An 18291-nucleotide genomic window follows, 5' to 3' on the forward strand; every position below is an offset into this window, starting at 1 on the left:
TGTCATTGCAGAATACAACATGGCCGTCTTGACCGCTGTACATAGCTAATGTGTAATCTGCCTGCAGGCCACTTGTTGAGGTCATGAACTGAGACCTTGTCCTTCACTGACCTATGTGTAGAAGGATTACTCGTGCAATCAAAAACTAATCCACGAGCATATGTTGAGACAATGTATTCAAACACTGAACAAAGAACATCTGTTTAACTACATTGTATTCATGTTTAAGAAGGCCTGCATGGAAAACTTTAGAATACACAGCTATTGCATACGCTTGTTGATACATGTATTAAAGGCAAACCAGTTATATGCGTTTATTTGAGACTTGGCACGAACCCTAGATCGGTGATAAATTAAAAAGGAATATTAACCCGAAGTGGGGCTAGGCATCGCGCCCACAAAATGTATAAAAAGCGAATGCATTCTAATGTACAGCGTCTCTCACTGAACACACGGAACCACGCTGGAGTTCGTTGTGTTGTACTGAGGGCCAATAGCTATCTGATTTTGCTCTGTTTTTGTAATTGAATTCAGTATAGAATAAAAGTACTTTGTATGTTCCTTTGTAACCCGTGTTCGGTGTATTTCCTTTTGGGGTCCTCAGCCTCGAGATTCTTTTTCTGTTTACACATCTAGGCCAAAGTTCCTATCTCATCTTGGGTAGGTACTACATTAGATCCATGGTCAGCTACAACACAGATCCTTTTTAAACCACGATAAGTGAGCCAGTGTGCCACAACCTCCTTTATTTTGTCACAGAAATCAACTCCTCTTTGGGACCTGCTGTTAAACCTTTCCTACTCTAGGTAGCCTGCAGTTAATGATATGTGGTGGCTGTGGGGCTGGGCTTTGCTGAAGAGAGTTAGCAGGGGGTTTGTGGGCAGTGATGGCCATGAAATCTGTACCTTGAGCACTGGTCCACATTGCCTAATGTTGGACTTTCTTATCTTCACAGCAGTCTACTGTCACCCCCCACAGCTGCAACATAATGTTCTTGGAAGCATGGTACTGAATATCGAATGAAGTAGGACCAACTCAATTTCCCAGTGGGGGTCAACAAGGCCAAGGGGCTTTCAAAACGCCCCCACCCCCACCAAACGAATAGAGACAGCATTAACTGTTGCCAATATTACAGAAACGTTGTCATAGAATAGACACAGATTTGCATGTCTTTTGTGATATTTTGTGACATCTAAAAAGCCTCAGCAACAGTGGGCTGGATCATTGGGAGGTCCCAGGGATCGAGGGGGGTGGGGAGGAAGGGTGGAATAAGTGTTCTACGTGCAGTGGTACCAGCAGACAAACCTGGTATTTTCCAACAGGGCTTATGCCAATCCTTAAATTGGCAGGATTCTCTCATGTAATGCCGCAAGCATGCAGACGATGTCATCTCATGTAGGCGCAGAGGGAAGAGGTACCCAAAGCCTCAATCTTGAAACAGAGGATGGGGCATAATCTTGGGCAGGTTCAAAATGGTCAGTTGTTTCAGAGGAATTCAGAGGTGGGGAATTTTCAGGAATCCCCTCTTCCACCTCATCCATCAATCTCTTGCTTTTTTGCTAAGCTGATGTCATGTGTTCTCCCTCCTTGGCCTCGGTTGGTAGCCTCTGAACTGCCACCTCCTCTTTCTGAACTCCATCCTCTGGCACCTGATGCATGTGTAAAATTGCAGCATGCACACTTGCATTTCTTCCCAAAGGCCAGATCCTTTTGAAAATGATGGCCCTGTTTTTTTAAGAGGAAGCTGGAACAACGATCCACATACTACGAGCTTCTCCAACAAGAATAGGCTGCTGCTGTAGCAAGTGAAATATGCAAGACATTCCTTACCCGACACTTACCAAGTCTAGATACTGCAGTATATTCAGACAGGTTAATTTAATTCACCATTTGCTATTAATACATGCCCATGCAGTGCTCGGTGCTTCAGTCTTCTAAGCCAAGTAAATGCACATGCGGGTTCTGCGTGCCATGGCCGCCTTCTCTGCCTACTAAATGCACATGAGATTCACAACCCTTTGGCATTCTCCTACACCTTCTGAACGTTCATGGATGTACTCACTTGCATGACTTCTCAGAGCTTTGGCCTTTTCCTATGCCTAGTAAATGCCTAGTAAATGCATGTGGAGTTCTTAGTGCTTCACTCTTCTCCTGCGCTTCCCAAGTGAATGTAGAGTTCCTAGTGCTTTGGCCTTCTCCTGAGCCTAGTAAATGCACACAGAGTACTCCTTGCTTTGGCCTTCTCTGATTAAATGCTTGGCCATGTCTCATTGCTTTGCCCAGTGCATGATGTTTTTCCATGGTATCAAAAACGAATATTTTAATAAAGTTTCTACCAAGAGGTAAAACACTCATAAAAATGTTTTGCATGAAAAAGACCCCACATAACAAAACATGGTAGGTATAAAACCAGTACAAAATACACATATATATAATACCACATACAATGAATACAACATAGTATGAACCACACACATGATTTTAACACTTCTTCCAAAGCTGAGTCTTGTTAACTCAGGCAGATTGTATGTGGTATTATATATATATATGTGTGTGTATTTTGTACTGGTTTTATACCTACCATGTTTTGTTATGTGGGTTCTTTTTCATGCAAAACCTTTTTATGAGTGTTTTACCTCTTGTGAGGAACTTTATTAAAATATTTGTTTTTGATACTATGGAAAAACATCATGCACTGGGTCTATTTTTTCAAGACTAAATGTACAGGGAGGGTTCGTTCCCTCAGACCATGTATATAGATCAGCAAATAGATTAAATGACATTTGTGTAGACTGCTGGCCAAGTGTGGGACTGCTTAGAGTTCAGTAAGACTATTGACTAATATTTTAACTGTTGATTCAGTGTAATTCTTTCCCTTTCTGAAAACATTTGGTTGAAAAACAGAATTGGTGAAGATTGCTAAAAATGAATCGAGACTTAATTCTTTATATGACCTTAATAAAATCATTGAAATGCATGGACACATCATTTTCCTCCTTACACCCCACCTTACTCATTAGTCCAACCCCCATCATGTCCACTTTAGCAGTACTAGACTAGATTAATAGAGACAATGCAACCCTTACCTCTCTAATAACTGTCTTACTGTACTCCCATTCATCCCAGTGTATGTTCTCTACCAGCCTCTAAGCATCGCTCTATGGCACAGTGTTAGCCAGACATGTTCAGTTTTCGTGTTCAACTTACCTACCTTGTACCAGTTCCCCATTTACAAATGCACATTGCTGCAGTAATAATGAAATGAAAATAATATCAAATGCATTTAATCCACGTTTGAAATCCAGCACTGGCGCATTTGATATAAAGAAATACAGCCTAATGGGGCGAGAAAGTTTAAAAGGAAAATAAAAATAACACATGGTATGCAGAGTTGAATTCATGTTTCGAAAGATACTGCTTTTAAAGTACTATTTCTGAAATGCTTTCTGTTCAGACCAGATTGAGGCAGAGGATTCTCATTCGGAAAGATTCAATACTGGATAAGCGAACACCAGACTGACATCACTCCGGGCATTAGACATCAGCTTCACAATTGAAGTATGGAGAAAAAGAAAACATTTCGATGCTATAAGCAAGTCAGTGTCTTCTGAAAATAATACAAAAATTCTTACAACATTTTTGAAAAGCATAACAAAAGGCAGGCGTGTAAGATCAGTGAATGCTGTACTGTAAACGAGCATTGCAACCTCTACACTGTTGAATTAGAAGTAATAAAGGTATGCAGAAAAAGAAGCTATATTGAAACAGAGCGCGCTTGGCTTCTCTCCTTTCCGCTCCTACATAGCACTGCAGAAAAGTTCTTCATAAGAGGTGTCAACACGTGGAGATACCACTGGCAGTACCACATCAGCCAGTTTTATTTTAATTAAATTATAAATACACACAGAACGCTTTTCTTTCGCTTTGGAGATAAACAGGGTCGAATTCTTCGAGCCATCAATTTAGGTCCATTGCCAGGTTCATAAAAGAGGTCGCAAAGGGCAAGAAACCAAGAACGGGGATAGGGCAAGACCAGTGAACCAGAGGCAGGAACTTTTACAAGACACATAGGGAGCAGGCATGCGAACCAGAGATGCAGTTCCTAGGCCAGCGAAGGAGAAAAGAAACGAATCACTGCGAGAAATGACTTCAGAAAGCGTAATAGTTATGACACATCCAGGAGAACTACATGGCATAGAGTCAAAGACAGAGGCATACACATTGGGAGGACAACATGGCGCCACCGACAAGATTGTGTAGAAAATGAAGGAGGAAGGGGAGCAAAAGGTAGAGCCACGACCACAGTGGTGCCAAGTTGCAGCCACCAAGACGGTGATCCCAAAATGTAGCGGCAGACACAGGGAGAAGGCAAGTTAGATGCAGACCAGGGGTAGGCAGCAAGCGCAAGGTAAGAGCCACAGGCAGGTAAACCCACGACAGAACCACAAATGGGGGCATTCAAGATACAGACTAGGGAAGTACAAGTCCAAAAAAGACCATGAAAGGGGAATGCCAAGATAGTGCTGCACACAAAGATAGCCCAACACAGATAAGAGTCAGACATTGGGAGGAGGTGAGAACAACTATTGATAGGGTGAGCCCAGATAAAGACACTGAAGTGCAGATCATTAAGAAGAGTAACACATGACAAGTCAGGGGGGACCCTACAGGGGAAAAGCCAAGATACGAGTCCCAGACAGGGGCGCATTGGCCACAAGTAGTGGGAGAAACCAGGGGAATTGCAAATCGAGACTGATCTTATGACTAGGTGAAGACAGGAAGGGCCTAGACGCCCACTATGGGAGCCCATGCTGTCAAATGAAATAGTACGCTCTTGGGGTAGACCAAGATATAAGACATACCATCTCACAGGTAGGATGGGTAGAATCCATAACCCAAGAAAGCATGAATGGAGGTGTGGAGACATTTTACCTGCCTCATGTGCAGCATAAACTAGTATCTCACACAAAAAACACATTCACACAAGATTGGCTATACCCTAATACATCCACACTGGAAGTGCCCGTGTCTCGCAGGCTGGATTAGCTCACTAGGCGGGTATCACTCCATACATTTGTGGACCAAAATCCTGAATGCCAAAATGTCGAATATTTTACTGCGCATTTCAGCGCAATTATATGTGTGGTGGGTTTGGGTAATATATAATTTGAGGGGCGTATCGAGCCCCCCCAAAAGAAAAAATAAATGAGATTTGGGATTCATTTTCTTCACAGTATTCACATAAACACTAGGACTACTTGTCTATGCAACTAAAACGATAAATCGTGGGAAATTCATGAGCATCAAAAGATCGATAAATATCTTGCAACAGAGAACTTTGAATTGCAACCATGACAACAAATGGGAAATGTGCAAGGAATAAAGGACACAGGCGACGAAACCAGTGAGCGCTAAGTAGCATTCTTAATGCAGATTGGACATTATAAGCTTAGTGCTTTTGTCTAGGAACTCATCTTAAGACCTGCAATTGGTAGACTTGTATCTATACTGACCCCTGAACAATACAATACACACTGCCATACCTCCATTTTGTACACTCACCTGAGGTGGGTTATGAGGAGCAAAAAGCGTCCCTGCGTCTTTATTTTAATATCACTGGGAGCATCAACACAAGCTTTAGTGCTAGTGCCAACTAAGTCCCTACCCCAAAGTCAGCATTGTGCAAATTATCCTCTTCTCAACATCTGGCACAGTGTCCTGCAGGTTCAGGTGGTACAATGGCTTCCCATGCAGAGCTCTGGCAATCTTGTGCTCCTGCTTGCACTAGTGCTGCAGAGGAATCACCCAGACCCTTATAAAACTCACAAGCCATTTATACTTGTCGAGCCAATAGCAGTGTGGTGAATGTGTAGGGCAAATGGTTAATAGGTGCTTAATAAGAGGAAAAATGCCTGGGAGCTTCCAGTTCTGGATCCACACTCTAAATTGGAAAAAAATGCTTGAAAGCACATTCAGCTGAGCACTGTATGCATTTCCGAGTATCTAAAGTCTAGCCAAGGGATGGGATGAGATTGGGATTACATGAATGCATTAAATCTAGCAGGACGCAGTGAAGGCTGTAGCAAAAGAAGCACGATGGGTGAGGGTGACACTGCAGCAAACAACCAAGAGGACAAGTGACAGGGGAAGTGCTTGAAATGAAACATGGAACTGTTGATCTGTTGGGCATCATAAAGATGGTGGCATAAGATGTTCTTTATCAAAAAGCAGAGTCATAAAATGGAGGCATAGACATTCAGTTCAGGACATCTTGCATTTTGAGTGATGGGGCGTAACCCATCTTTAGCGCACCGCTTTTTGAACGTCACAGACTCGCAGCCAAAAGTATGTTGCTGCGCATGGTGTTCCAGGGGGAAGAAAATGTGCTTGGAACCCATCAGTCTGCAGAAGCTCAGGCAAGACTAAAAAATACAGATCAGCCAGCTCAATACAACCAGTAAATCTGAGTGGCCAGATGGTTGTGCAGCCCTGCTGCACTGCGTGGAAGACAGCAAAAAATGGCTTCACTAGCAAGAAAAAAAAAAAACCTTCCAGTGGAAGGACAGGTTCACCTGATCAGGAACCACTGAGGACAATTACCAGCAGGTGATAAATGGTTGTCGTTCACAGGCCTCCATAAATAGCTGGAAGGAAATCCCCGACCTTTAAAGTGCAATTCATAGTTGTCCTGTGCTTAGAGCTTAGTTTCACTCAAAATGATATTTGAAGTTACAAACACCAGACAAGAGAGAGCCCAAACAAGCACAAACCAGACCCAGCAGGTGTGCCGGAAAGGGGACTGGTGTTTGTTTATAACACGGTCGCTGAAGATGAGCTTCATGTCCTTGCGGCTGCAGTATACCAGGAATGCTGGAATGATATACTGGATGCCATTCCCAGCGTAGGCCCCGGTGATCCCTACCAGGGACTGGAGGTCATGCGTGCAGACCGCCACCAGGAGTGGTGGCACTAGGGTGATGACTGGGAATATCACTCGGTCCACCACCCAGGGATACGTTCCCCCTTCCCGATGGAAAAGTGTTTTCCAGTTGTTACGCAGAGTCACTGCAATTATTGGAAAGTTGGTGCTGATGGTGAAGACAGGAAAGAGTCCCAGGAAGTAGCGGATGAAGGAGTTGCTGATGATGCCGCAGCTGGTGAAGTTGAGTGTGTACATGTCCATCAGCAAGTCATTGCGAAAGCAGAAGATAGCTGTGAATGACAGAAGACTGTAGAAGGCCAGGATCAGGACATAGTCCAGCAGCACAAGGCGGGTCAGGTGTTTCTTGCTGGAGATGGGCGTGATGAGGGATGGCAGAGAGTGCTGGCACATGAAGGAATACACGCACACCCCAAAGAGGTTGCGAACGCCTGAGAACTGTGCAATGGGAGGGTGGCCTTGCCCCTGTCCTTTGCTGATCCGAATGAGCGCCAGAATGATCATAATGATGAAGGCTGGAAAAAGGAAAAGCAATGTTAGTATGTTTCGATACTCTGCATGACGAAACAGCTCATACATAAACATATGATCTACAGACAGTTAATTTCTGCTGGAATGACGAACACCTACTGGGAACGTGAAACGATCAAATGACATCAAATGCAACCCACACAAGTCCAAACCAATGGCTACACTAATGGTGGAATCACAACCTATGGTGAAATCGTGTATAACGATAGGATCATCATCAATTGGTCCCTACATTTCCATGCAAGCCTTAACATTAGCTTCACCAGAAAAGAACCCTTAATTGATAGCGCAAGAGAAGGCCAAGAGCTGCTAAAATGCACTGAATGTACCAGCAAGGCCTTTGATTACCGTTCGATCCCGGAAGCTTTCAGCCCCTGCACCTTTCCTGAGCACCCACCCCCAAGATGCTTCTCCCGATTGACATAAAACATGTTTTTTCCATTTTTTGTTCAGTTAAAAAGCAGAGCGCCCTTGGAGGTAAATCAACCGCAAGCGGAGAAAAACAGTTTTGCAACTGCTTCCAGTGTTTAGCAGCTGCTTTGGTAACCATGATGTCAAATACGTTTTACAGCTGAAAGGACTTTGCAGACTTTGCCCAATCGGCATCTACAGTTTAAGACAGAATAGAAGGTCAGTATCGAAGAGCATCCAGAAAAGGGTTTGATTTATTCCTAACAACCTCAGAAAATTAAAAATAAATCACTTGCCTTCAGAAATGCCCCTCTGATGGAAAGGTCCTTCCTCCATCAGAGACCTCATCTTAGAAATATCTTCACCCGAGACAAGACTCGTGCAGAAACCATTTACATACACAGGGGCTTGGGGGTACACTGCAACTCTGAAGGGCATCACTGGGACCCCGACTCCAGATGTGGCACTCATGGTACATACATCGAGACGCTCCAGCCCCATCACCTCATTTCCGCCAACTGGCCACGCACTAGAGGCCAAAGTGTAGAAATGCCACAGGCAGCAGTCATCCGTATAAGGGTTGGGTGAGTGGGATGATTTTTTAAATCTTATTTCTTTGCATTTATTGTACGCCCAAACCCTGAGGTATCACGGCGTAGTTATAGACATCTTAATTAGATTTCATCAGCATTCAAAGTACCTACATTTACGGATCAAAATACAATAGTATACATATTAATTTTGCATTGGTTATAGTTGCATAGGACATATTTACATATTTGCATATTCTGGTAATGGGGGGCTTCGATAAAAAGGCATCTGTCTAGAGTGGAGAATAGCGGACTATAGTTGACTAGGTGACAGTTGGCTAAAATTGGTTAAATAGCCATGTATTTGGTCGTTTTTTTGAAGCACTGGAAGGAGTCTTCATTTTTGATGTTTAGGGGGAGGGAGTTCCAATGTTTAGGGGCCATAACTGGGAAGCTCCATTCATCTGCTCAGGAACTTTTTTAACGTGGGACACCAAGGAGTGAGTTTTATTGGATCTGAGCGTTCTGTTAGATTCTTCTTTACTTACAGAATTGTTGATATAAATGGGAGCTTTCTTGGCGAGACATTTGTGGGTAATACACAATGATTTGAAGAGAATTCTAGTCTTGATGGGTAACCAATGGGTCTCCCTCCTGATGTTAGAGATGTAGTCTGACTTTTCTAGCCCTAGAGCTGCTTGTAGAGCTTTATTTTGCATTAGTTGTAATTTGGCTAGGTTGGCATTAGAACTACCTAGTAGGGGTACATTGCAATAGTCCAACTTGGATAATATCAATGCCCTGGATAGAGTAGTGCAATTTGTGTGCGTGAGGGACTGTCGACTTAATGCAATTCATATGGAAGTGTAGAAGGTAGATGAAGATAAGGCGTTTACATGTTTCTTCATAGTTAGGTTAGCGTCCAAGTACACCCCTAAGGTTTTTACCTGTTTCAAAACTGGAATTGGAGTACCATCAATGTTGATTGATGTATAATCAGGGTGGAGGGCGTTAATTTTCGTTGGGGAGCCCACAATCAGAATCTGTTTTCTCATTGTTGAGGCATAGGCTGTTCAGCGTCATCCAGTTTTGTATTATTGCATACATTTTGTTAATGATCAAGGTATCATGGTCAAAATTCCCTGTGATCGGTATGAGAATCTGGGCGTCATCAGCGAAGTTGGTGTAGATGACACCCATGGCATCCAGAGCCGCAAATTAGGAATATGTGGAAGGGTGGACTAGTCCACGCACAGAAAGATTACAGGAGGTAAGCAATTTTTTATTCTAATGAACACCTTCCATCCCACAGATTCCTCAGCTCAAAGTCTCTTAAAGCAGTAGAGAATTGGGGGAGGAAGGGTTGTAAGTAACCAGCACCAGAAATTGATGAAGGGCAGAGTGATCACTCTGGCCGAGGAACCCAGAGAATGTGTAGGACTGCCACGTTGCAGACTGGCCAATGAAAACGTCACCCACTTTGGAGGGTAACCATTACTACCAGAACACTTATGGAATGAGTCCGAAGACAGACAGGCACTTGTTTGAACTGTAACAGCATTGAGATATACAAACGCTGTTCACTTTGTTTTATTACAGTTTTCCTAGCATAGTAACAAAGCTGATAAGAATCTGGAAGCCTGACAGAGAAAGAAACCCAACCTTTAATGGATGTAGGTGTTGTAAGCGCTTTAGTCTTGGAAGGATGAAAACGAGGAGGCAAAAGGACAGCAAGATGCATCTTCTGTGATAGGTGGAACTCGACCATCTACGAAGGTCTCGCCCACTAAGAGAGGTGAGAAGGCTTACTGACACAGCTCTGAACTCGCTCATTTGACTGGTTGAGGTGATCACAACCAGAAAACTCATTTGACGGGTGAGAAATTGCAGGGAACATGGATGCAAAGGCTTAAAATTAGCTGCCATCAGCAAAGTGTGAACTCAGTTACAGTGCATCACTGAAAAAACTTGGCATGGTGGAGCTCTCTCAAAGTCTGAAAGATCACTCAAGTGTGTTTTTACTGTGCTAATCTGAAGACCTACTATGGCCAGATGGCAGGGTTGGATAGTGCAGAGGAAGTAGATAAAGAAATCTGGTCCAGATTCTTCAGACCACTTGGAGAATGTACACCATGGATTTGGTGGGCAGACGTCTTGCTGACAATGCACATAACCTTATTAGACAAATTCAAATCTCAGGAGCCAGACATTAAGGATCATTTTGCTCAGGTTGAAGTGGAGGTCTGTGCTCGCTGCTTGGGACACCAAGTATGATATTGCTGGGACTTGCTAGGATAAGCATAAAGACATGGCTAAAGTTACCTGTACCATGTCCTCCTGATCCAATCTGGGGCAATCAAAATCAAGGTAGACTCAAACCTCCTCCATCTCCTGCAAAGCAGAGAAATAAGGGAAACTGGAGGGAATGGCAAGTAAGTTCACTGTACAATCAATTTGCATTCTCTGGGCGAACTCCCTGGAGCAAAACAACTTGCACTTGCTGATGAGGCTGGAAGCAAAGATTTCCACTTCTCGAGTCCAGCAGGATGTGAAGATCAACATCAGGTCCTTCTAGTAGCATGACCTGCCTTCACAGAAGCAGCAACACCAGACCAATTCTCTTATTAAAGTGGCACACAGCCACTGTGCTGTCAATCAGGATCTGAACAAACTTGCCCTGCACGGTGGGTGAAAGCCTACAAGAGCCAAGCCAACAGACTCCGTCCCAGTAGGTTGATGTGCTCAGAGGTCTGTGCAGAGATTCACAGTAAACTCACTGTAAGGTCATCCAGATGAGCACCATGTCCCTTTCAAACAGGCACTGAACCCCTGTGACCCGAAACCAGGGTGGGCGAAGGGGATCTGCTCTGAGCAAGTTGACTCTGATGACCCACAAATGAGGTCCTTTCATAATGTTTGAGACCAGCAGAAAGTCTGGCGCCATATCACCATAAAATTGGAACAGGTGGTATCGCAACAGTCACAGGAGGGGTTTCATATCCAACCTGACCTCTAGCATCAGGAAAATGTACGATGTCATGAGACCTAATCAGCGAAGGAATGCTCAGACCACGATCTGGTGCCTAGATTTAACCAGACCGATTTTCTGAATGTTCAGCCCGTGAATAAGATGCAATGTATTGTGTGTCATTTCTTTAGGGTGCAAGAGAATAACTGAAGCAGATGGCACAGATCAGCTGGTCGTGCAGGTATGTGAAGAACACTGTTGAACACTGAACACTGTCCAGTTTCGGGAGGATAGCTCAGGGGCAACATGCTCACCTTGGAAGAAAGACAAAGCAGAGCAACACAGGTACAATCCCCGGGTCTGCGCTTAGAATCCTCTGGGTATTAAGCACGTTATAAATAACCAATTACAACTACATCCTGTGATTAGCGCCGACAACTGCCAGAAGTTTTGCGAAGTTGAAAATTCAGGACTGCATATTGGTATTGGGTACTCCCAACCACCAGGTACTTCCAGTGTTTTGGCTGGACGGGAAGATGGACATAGGCTAGAGGTCTGAGGAGATTTGCCAGTGCACAGGGTCCAGAGGTTGAATGTTTTGGGCTAGGGACACCATTTTACACTGATCCTTGCAGAGAAACAAGTTAAAGAGGCATAGGTCCACAATGAATTTTAAACTTCCCCACTTCATCTGCACCAGCAATTATAGGAGTACCAATCCATTCCCATCTGCACTTGTGGTACCAGCTCTATGGTGGTCTTGGACAGGAGTTGGTGTGGAAGGTAAAGGAAGAGGGTTTGCAAAGAAAATGTTGGAGGAAAGGCAGTAGCCTGTGAAATAGCCTGCAAGGGTCAGGCATTTTAGGTGGTGCCGATCCACTCCTGGTAAAATTGGGCCGAGCCCCTATCCCTCCCCACCAATGCCCATGGAGTCGAGTGATGGAAGTGGCTCAAAATAAAGGTGTTTGTGAGTGGAGTGGGGCAGGGAGGACTGTTGAGGCAAATGTTCTTCAATGATTTCGTGTTCCCTGTGCTTTCGGGTACACTTGAAAGAGTTGCAGGAAATAAGGAGAGGAATCAGGTGTAGGTGTATGCCTTCTTTATTCACCTTTCGGTGAACATTGAGGGACGCCGCGCTCGCCCTTCTTTTTGCGCACTCGTGTTGACCTCCAAGCACCCCGATGCATGCCCGGACATGTTTACATCAGCCACACAGCGTGTGGCTGTTGAACAACTTGCTCACCAGGACACATCTTCCCGGGGCAAACAAATTGAACATGTCCCTTCAGATGAACCAGAGTCTATAGCTCTTCATTAACACACACAACCCTTTTTAGACACCTTACAGGTCAAGAGGCAATGGCCACTAGCTCCCCTTCTCCCCTTGAATCCTGACAATGAATTGCCACTTCCTCACACAAATCCTCCTCACATCCTTCAGATGCTCTCTCAATGTACCTTTTAAAATGAGACACACTTGAGTGATCAAGCGAGAAAGATCTCGTGGTTATCATGGATTCCATCACATGTGTGACTGTCAAGGGCATTGGATCAAACCTGCAGTCCACTTTTCTCTCTTGTTGCAGACATACCAATACTCCATCTCCTGCTGCATTGGTGATGCCACTGAATGTCTCCTTTGGTCAGCATACCTCTTCATGCTTTGCTTCCTGCTCTGAACATTCAATGCCAGTTCTTAATCCATGCAGCTATCCATACAGGAAAGATGAAAAAGGCACATTCTGTTTCCTCCCGAACATCAGCTCAGCGGGACACCGGTCAGTCTGTGTGGAGAGTTCTGGTAGTCGCTCAACATGTTGCATAGCACCCGATTGAGCGACATGGAACAAAGCTCATTTTGCTGCCACACCTCTTTGAAACTTCCCATTAACCTTTCAACCATTCCATCAGCCTGAGTTGAATCCCCTATGGTGAATCCCCATGTGTTGCATGAATCGAGCAAACTCTAGGCTGCTAAACATGGGTACATTGTCTGACTGGGATTCCACACACTGAAAATATGTTCTTCAGCTGAAGACACCATCAGTACTACAGGGAATCCGGAGTACTCATCCATGATCACAAGCCAGTATTTGCCTCTTTTAAACAGTTCAAAGACAACTACTAAATGACTTCTCACAGCCTCTGGTAACTCTGACATCTGCAGCAGCTATGGTCTGTCCGGCCACATCGTACTTTGACACAAATTGCATGCTTCAATGGTACGTTGAACCATCTCATTAATCCCAGTAAACCACATTGCATCCCTGATCTGTCGCTTGGTGGCAACTATTTATTTGGATTTGTATAGCGCACATCTGCCCAGGGGCATTGTGGCGCTGAGGCAATCTTAACTTTTTACAGGCCTACATGGTATATTTATAGAGAAACAATGCAGAACATGTTAGCATATATACATACAATTGTGCTTATATACATACACATGTGAAAATACAGTAGGATAGGTAAGGTGGGGTGGAGTTAGTTAAATAGTGTGGTTTTGAGAAGTCTGCGGAAGATATGGTACGAGTTTTCGTTCCTAAGCGCGGTGGGGAGTGCGTTCCAATTTTTGGGTGCTAGGTGTTGAAAGCTCAACCCCCCGGCTTTGCTTCTTTTAAATGTGGGTACGTAGGTCTGATTGGTCGTGTGTGACATAGTGGGTCTAGTGGATGTGTTAAGGGTGATTCTTTCGGAAAGATAGGGTGGAGCCTTTGCGGAAAGGCATCTGTGGGTGATGGCCATGGATCTGAATAGTATCCGTTCTTTTATTGGTAGCCAGTGGGCTTCTTTTCTGGCTTGGGAGATGTGCTCCCTTTTGGGGATGCTTAGGGCTGCTCGGAGGGCATTGTTTTGTGTGACTTGCATTTTTTTAAAGTTTTGTACAGATGTGCCCAGGAAGAGGGCATTGCAATAGTCCAGTTTGGTACCTACTGTGGCTCTTGCTGCGGCCAGGCAGTTTTTAGTGGATAGGAAGGGTTTAACGGCGTTGATTATCTTAGTGGTGAATGCGGCAGAGGAAGCTATGGCATTGACTTGCCGTATCATGGAGAGAGTGGAGTCAAGGTATACTCCTAGCGTTTTTACTGCAGTGGAGACTGTGATGGTGGAGTTATCTATGTTGAAGGATTTGTACTGTGGTGGGAGTTTAAGTATTTCTTTGGTGCCAACTAGTAGGATCTCTGTTTTGTCCCCATTTAGGCAGAGGCCGTTGGCTGCCATCCAGGTTTGGATGGCAGTATAGATCTTGGTTAGTGCCACTGCGTCTTGTTCATAGAGCCCTGTGGTGTATGCTATGTGACGACGGTCCAAGTCATTGAACAGTGGGAGGGTGAAGAGGTTGTATAGGGTGGGTGCAGTGCAGGACCCTTGTGGACCGCCACAGTAGATGGTGGTGGGAGTAGCGCTCGCAGAGTCAGAAAAGACTTTAATAAGTCAACCCTCGAGGAATGATTTGACCCAGGAGATGGCTTCTGGCGAGAAGTGGGCTTCATTTTTGAGTTGCGTGCCTAAAATATCGTGATTGACCAGGTCGAAGGCGGCAGATCGGTCGAGCAGGAGTGCAGGTTTGCCTTTGTCCATGATGTCATTTAGTTGGATTTTGAGATCTAGTAGGGCCGATTCGGTCCCATGTCCCGGGCGGAAACCCGATTGCCTTTTTCCTAGAATGCGGTTTTCTTCCAGGTATTGCTGTATTTGCGTGTAGGCAACTGTGTCGAGGATCTTGAGCAGGAAGGGAACGGTTGTTATGGGTCTAGAGTTGTTGGCGTTTTCGGGGTCTAGAGTGGGTTTTTTAAGAAGAGGGCGCACCCAAGCTTCTTTTAGGCTGGTTGGGACTGAGTTTGTGTTGAAGGATGCATTGATGAAAGTTTTAAGAAATGGTGCTAGTGTTTCTACGCAGTCTTTAACTAGTTTGGTGGGGCAGGCGTCGCCTTTACAGTTAGAAGGTTTGATTCTGTTAACAATATCGATTACCTCTTTTTCTGAGACTTCTCTGAATTTGAATGGAGTAAAGAGCTTTGTCTTTATGTTCTCAGTCACAGTTTCCGTATGGGATGCTGATAGGATGTGCTGAGTGAGATTTTTGTGATGCTCTAGGATTTTAGCTTGGAGGAGTTCGATTTTGTTTAAGAGGGTGGACTGTATGGTGTTACACCATGCTTGGTCCTTAACAACCTCTTGAAACTTAGTAGCCGGTAAGGATAGATCCCTGAAGATGGCGAAAAGCTCTTTGGATTCTGAGGTGGCGTTGGAGATTCTTTCGTTGTAGGACGCAGATTTGGCTGCTATACTTTTTTGTATTGGGTGGCCAGTGATTTGTAGGAGGATAGCGAGGATGTGTTGGGCGCTCTTTGCCATACGTTTAGGGCTTTGCGTTTTTTGGTTCGTAATTCTTTTAGTTCTGCTGAGAACCAGGTATTGGAGTGTCTGGTATTTTTTGTTTTTTCTTTTGTAGAGGGGCGATGATATCTATGGCAGTGCTAATGGTGGATTTGTAGATATCCGCCAGTGCAGCTGGGTCAGATGTGGCAGAGAGGTTAGTAGTGAGGGGGTGTAGGTAGGGTGAGATATTTTCTTTGGTGATGCTCTTGGCGCTTCTGGCTGGGGCTGGAGGTGCTGGCTTCAGTTTTTTTTTTTACAGAGTTGTTAGGTGTAGGGATGAGGAAATGAATGAGGAAGTGGTCGGACCATGGGGTGGGTGTGATGGAGCGGATGTCGACGCCACAGTTGTGGTCAGCTATCCAATCAAGAGTACGTCCTTTTTTGTGGGTAGGATTGAGTACTTTTTGTTCAAATCCCATTTCCCGGAGAGCTTGTGCTAGTGTAGTGGAGGGTCTATCTTTCTGGTCGTGGAGTACCAGGTTAAGGTCTCCTAGAATAATAGTTTTGGTAGTTGTTTTAAGGTTTTCACCTAGTAGATGTGAGAGGTTATCCTGAAAGTCCAGTATTGGGCCTGGTGGGCGGTATACTAGATTGAGGGTGATGGTGGTATTGGGGGAGAGTGCGATTTTATCAGATAGAGTCTACGTTCTCCCCTAATTTTGAGCAAAGTTGTCTTATTTCTAGGTGATCTTTGACTATGAGGGCTACACCCCCACCTGTGGACATTGTTCTGTCCTGTCTAAGGATGGAGTATCCTGATGGGATGGCTAGGGAGATGGCAGGGCCGGCGGCATTGTGTAGCCGGGTTTCGGTGATGGCGAGAATGTCAAGGTCGAGGTTGGTAAGCGGGTCATGAATTTCAGTAGCGTGGGCAGGGAGGGATCTGGCATTAATTAATGCGCATTGTAGGTCAAGGCGTGGCAGTGGGGGTGGGGTGGTATTCTGCCCTTTGGCTGCCTTCTTGGTAGAGGCCAGTTTGTGGTGTTCTGAGGTTGGTTTGTTTTCAGATTTGGCTGGTTGGGTTTGTGGTGAGGATTTGGAGCGGAGGCCTAATGTTTGATTTCTAGAGTTAGTAGCTCTAGGGCGCGTCGAGGGTGTGCTGGGTTTGTGATCAGTGGGTTTGGTGAAGAAGGATGGAAGGAAGGGCGTAGGGGGGATGAGTGCGGAGGGTCGGGGTATGATGTTAGGCATGATGGGTGGGTGTAGGGAAGCGGACAGCTATCTATCAGTATTGGCTAGGTAAAGGCAACACAATGGCTACATCTGGCAACACAATGACTAAGTCTAGCAACACATGCCTCAATGACCTTCATGAGCTTTCTCTGGAAGCTCAGAGGGAAGAACCAATCTGGTACCTCTCATGATGAGCCCTTCCGCAGACAGAGCTCATCCTTCACCTGCTTGAAAGTGCATAAATCCGTGCACTACATCTTCATCTTACATTCCTCCTGAGAATACAGATCCCAATCTCCTGGACACAATCAATTCTGGTACTTTCTGCAACATGTCATCGCATTGTGTGTATTCTCCAACGAGAATTGTGGTCACTGGGCCAGCCTGGAGTGTCTGAGTGAAGAAATTTACTTATTCCTCCACAATGGACCCAATCATCCTTTTGTTCGGGGAGCGGATGTCGAGACATGAAATCAGCCGAGTTGTATTCTTTGCCTGGTTTATGTACGATAATAAAATCCTAGTCTTGTAGACAAAAGGCACCAACTCTCCATTTGCAGCATGGTGCACTTGGGATTTCCTTATATGGTGATCAGTGCTTGATGGTCAGTCACTATCGTCAACGGTTTACCAAGCAGAAACATGTGGAAGAGCATGCATACCATATGATTGCTAGCCCTTCTTTTTCAGGCTGCGAGTACTGACTTTCTACGTCTGAGAGGCTCTTGCTGGCATATGCGATCACAGATCTTGGGTTGTTGAGATGGATTTCTAGAATCTGGCCTGGTGGACAGATTTTAGGAGGCCACCCTAGTTATGCTGAACAGGGTAACTGGGAGGTTAGCCAAAACCCAATCAAGGTAGTAGAGGAGAGCAGTCAAGTCTATTCACAGTAGTGTGAGCGGGGTCATGGTTCCACAATGAGACCACACAGTGACCAAATAATTCAATGTAGACAGGTACAAAAATACTATATTTACTCTAGGCCAAAAAAACACACTTTAGGAAATTACACAAGCAGTTGATAATATTACACACCACTCAATTATAAACATATATAGTCACCATATGTTCTTATGAATGCATTCAATATCGTATTCAACAAAAGAAGGTAAGTAAGTGATGCAGTAAGGTGGAACCAAGTCACAAGAGAATATGGCCCAACTTCAGAAGTCTAATAAATATGAAGAGTGGGGGCCTTATACCCAAAAGTCTCAAAGCTTCTCCCCAGAAAATGTATTGCGTAGATAAGGTCCCTGTGTTGGTGAGTGTTCCAGAGAAGATGAGCAACTAAGTTGCTGGTAGGTAAAATTATGTTTCTTTCAGGTACAGCAGCTTTCCGACAGGATGATCAAAAA

At 44.7% G+C, this 18291-nt stretch overlaps 1 protein-coding gene across 1 annotated transcript in view; it reads right to left on the reverse strand.

The window, feature by feature from the left end:
• Positions 1 to 3268: 3268 nt before the first annotated feature.
• Positions 3269 to 18291, reverse strand: part of TMEM104 (transmembrane protein 104) — a 529892-nt gene continuing 514869 nt past the window's right edge. The window contains exon 10 of the mRNA XM_069654861.1: positions 3269 to 7455. Within this exon, the coding sequence (XP_069510962.1) occupies positions 6695 to 7455 (761 nt within the window). The 3' untranslated portion in view covers positions 3269 to 6694. The remainder of the gene's footprint in view (positions 7456 to 18291) is intronic.

This window comes from Ambystoma mexicanum, chromosome 3q (genome assembly GCF_040938575.1).
Source record: "Ambystoma mexicanum isolate Mex_15411 chromosome 3q, UKY_AmexF1_1, whole genome shotgun sequence".
In the NCBI taxonomy this organism is placed as follows: domain Eukaryota; kingdom Metazoa; phylum Chordata; class Amphibia; order Caudata; family Ambystomatidae; genus Ambystoma; species Ambystoma mexicanum.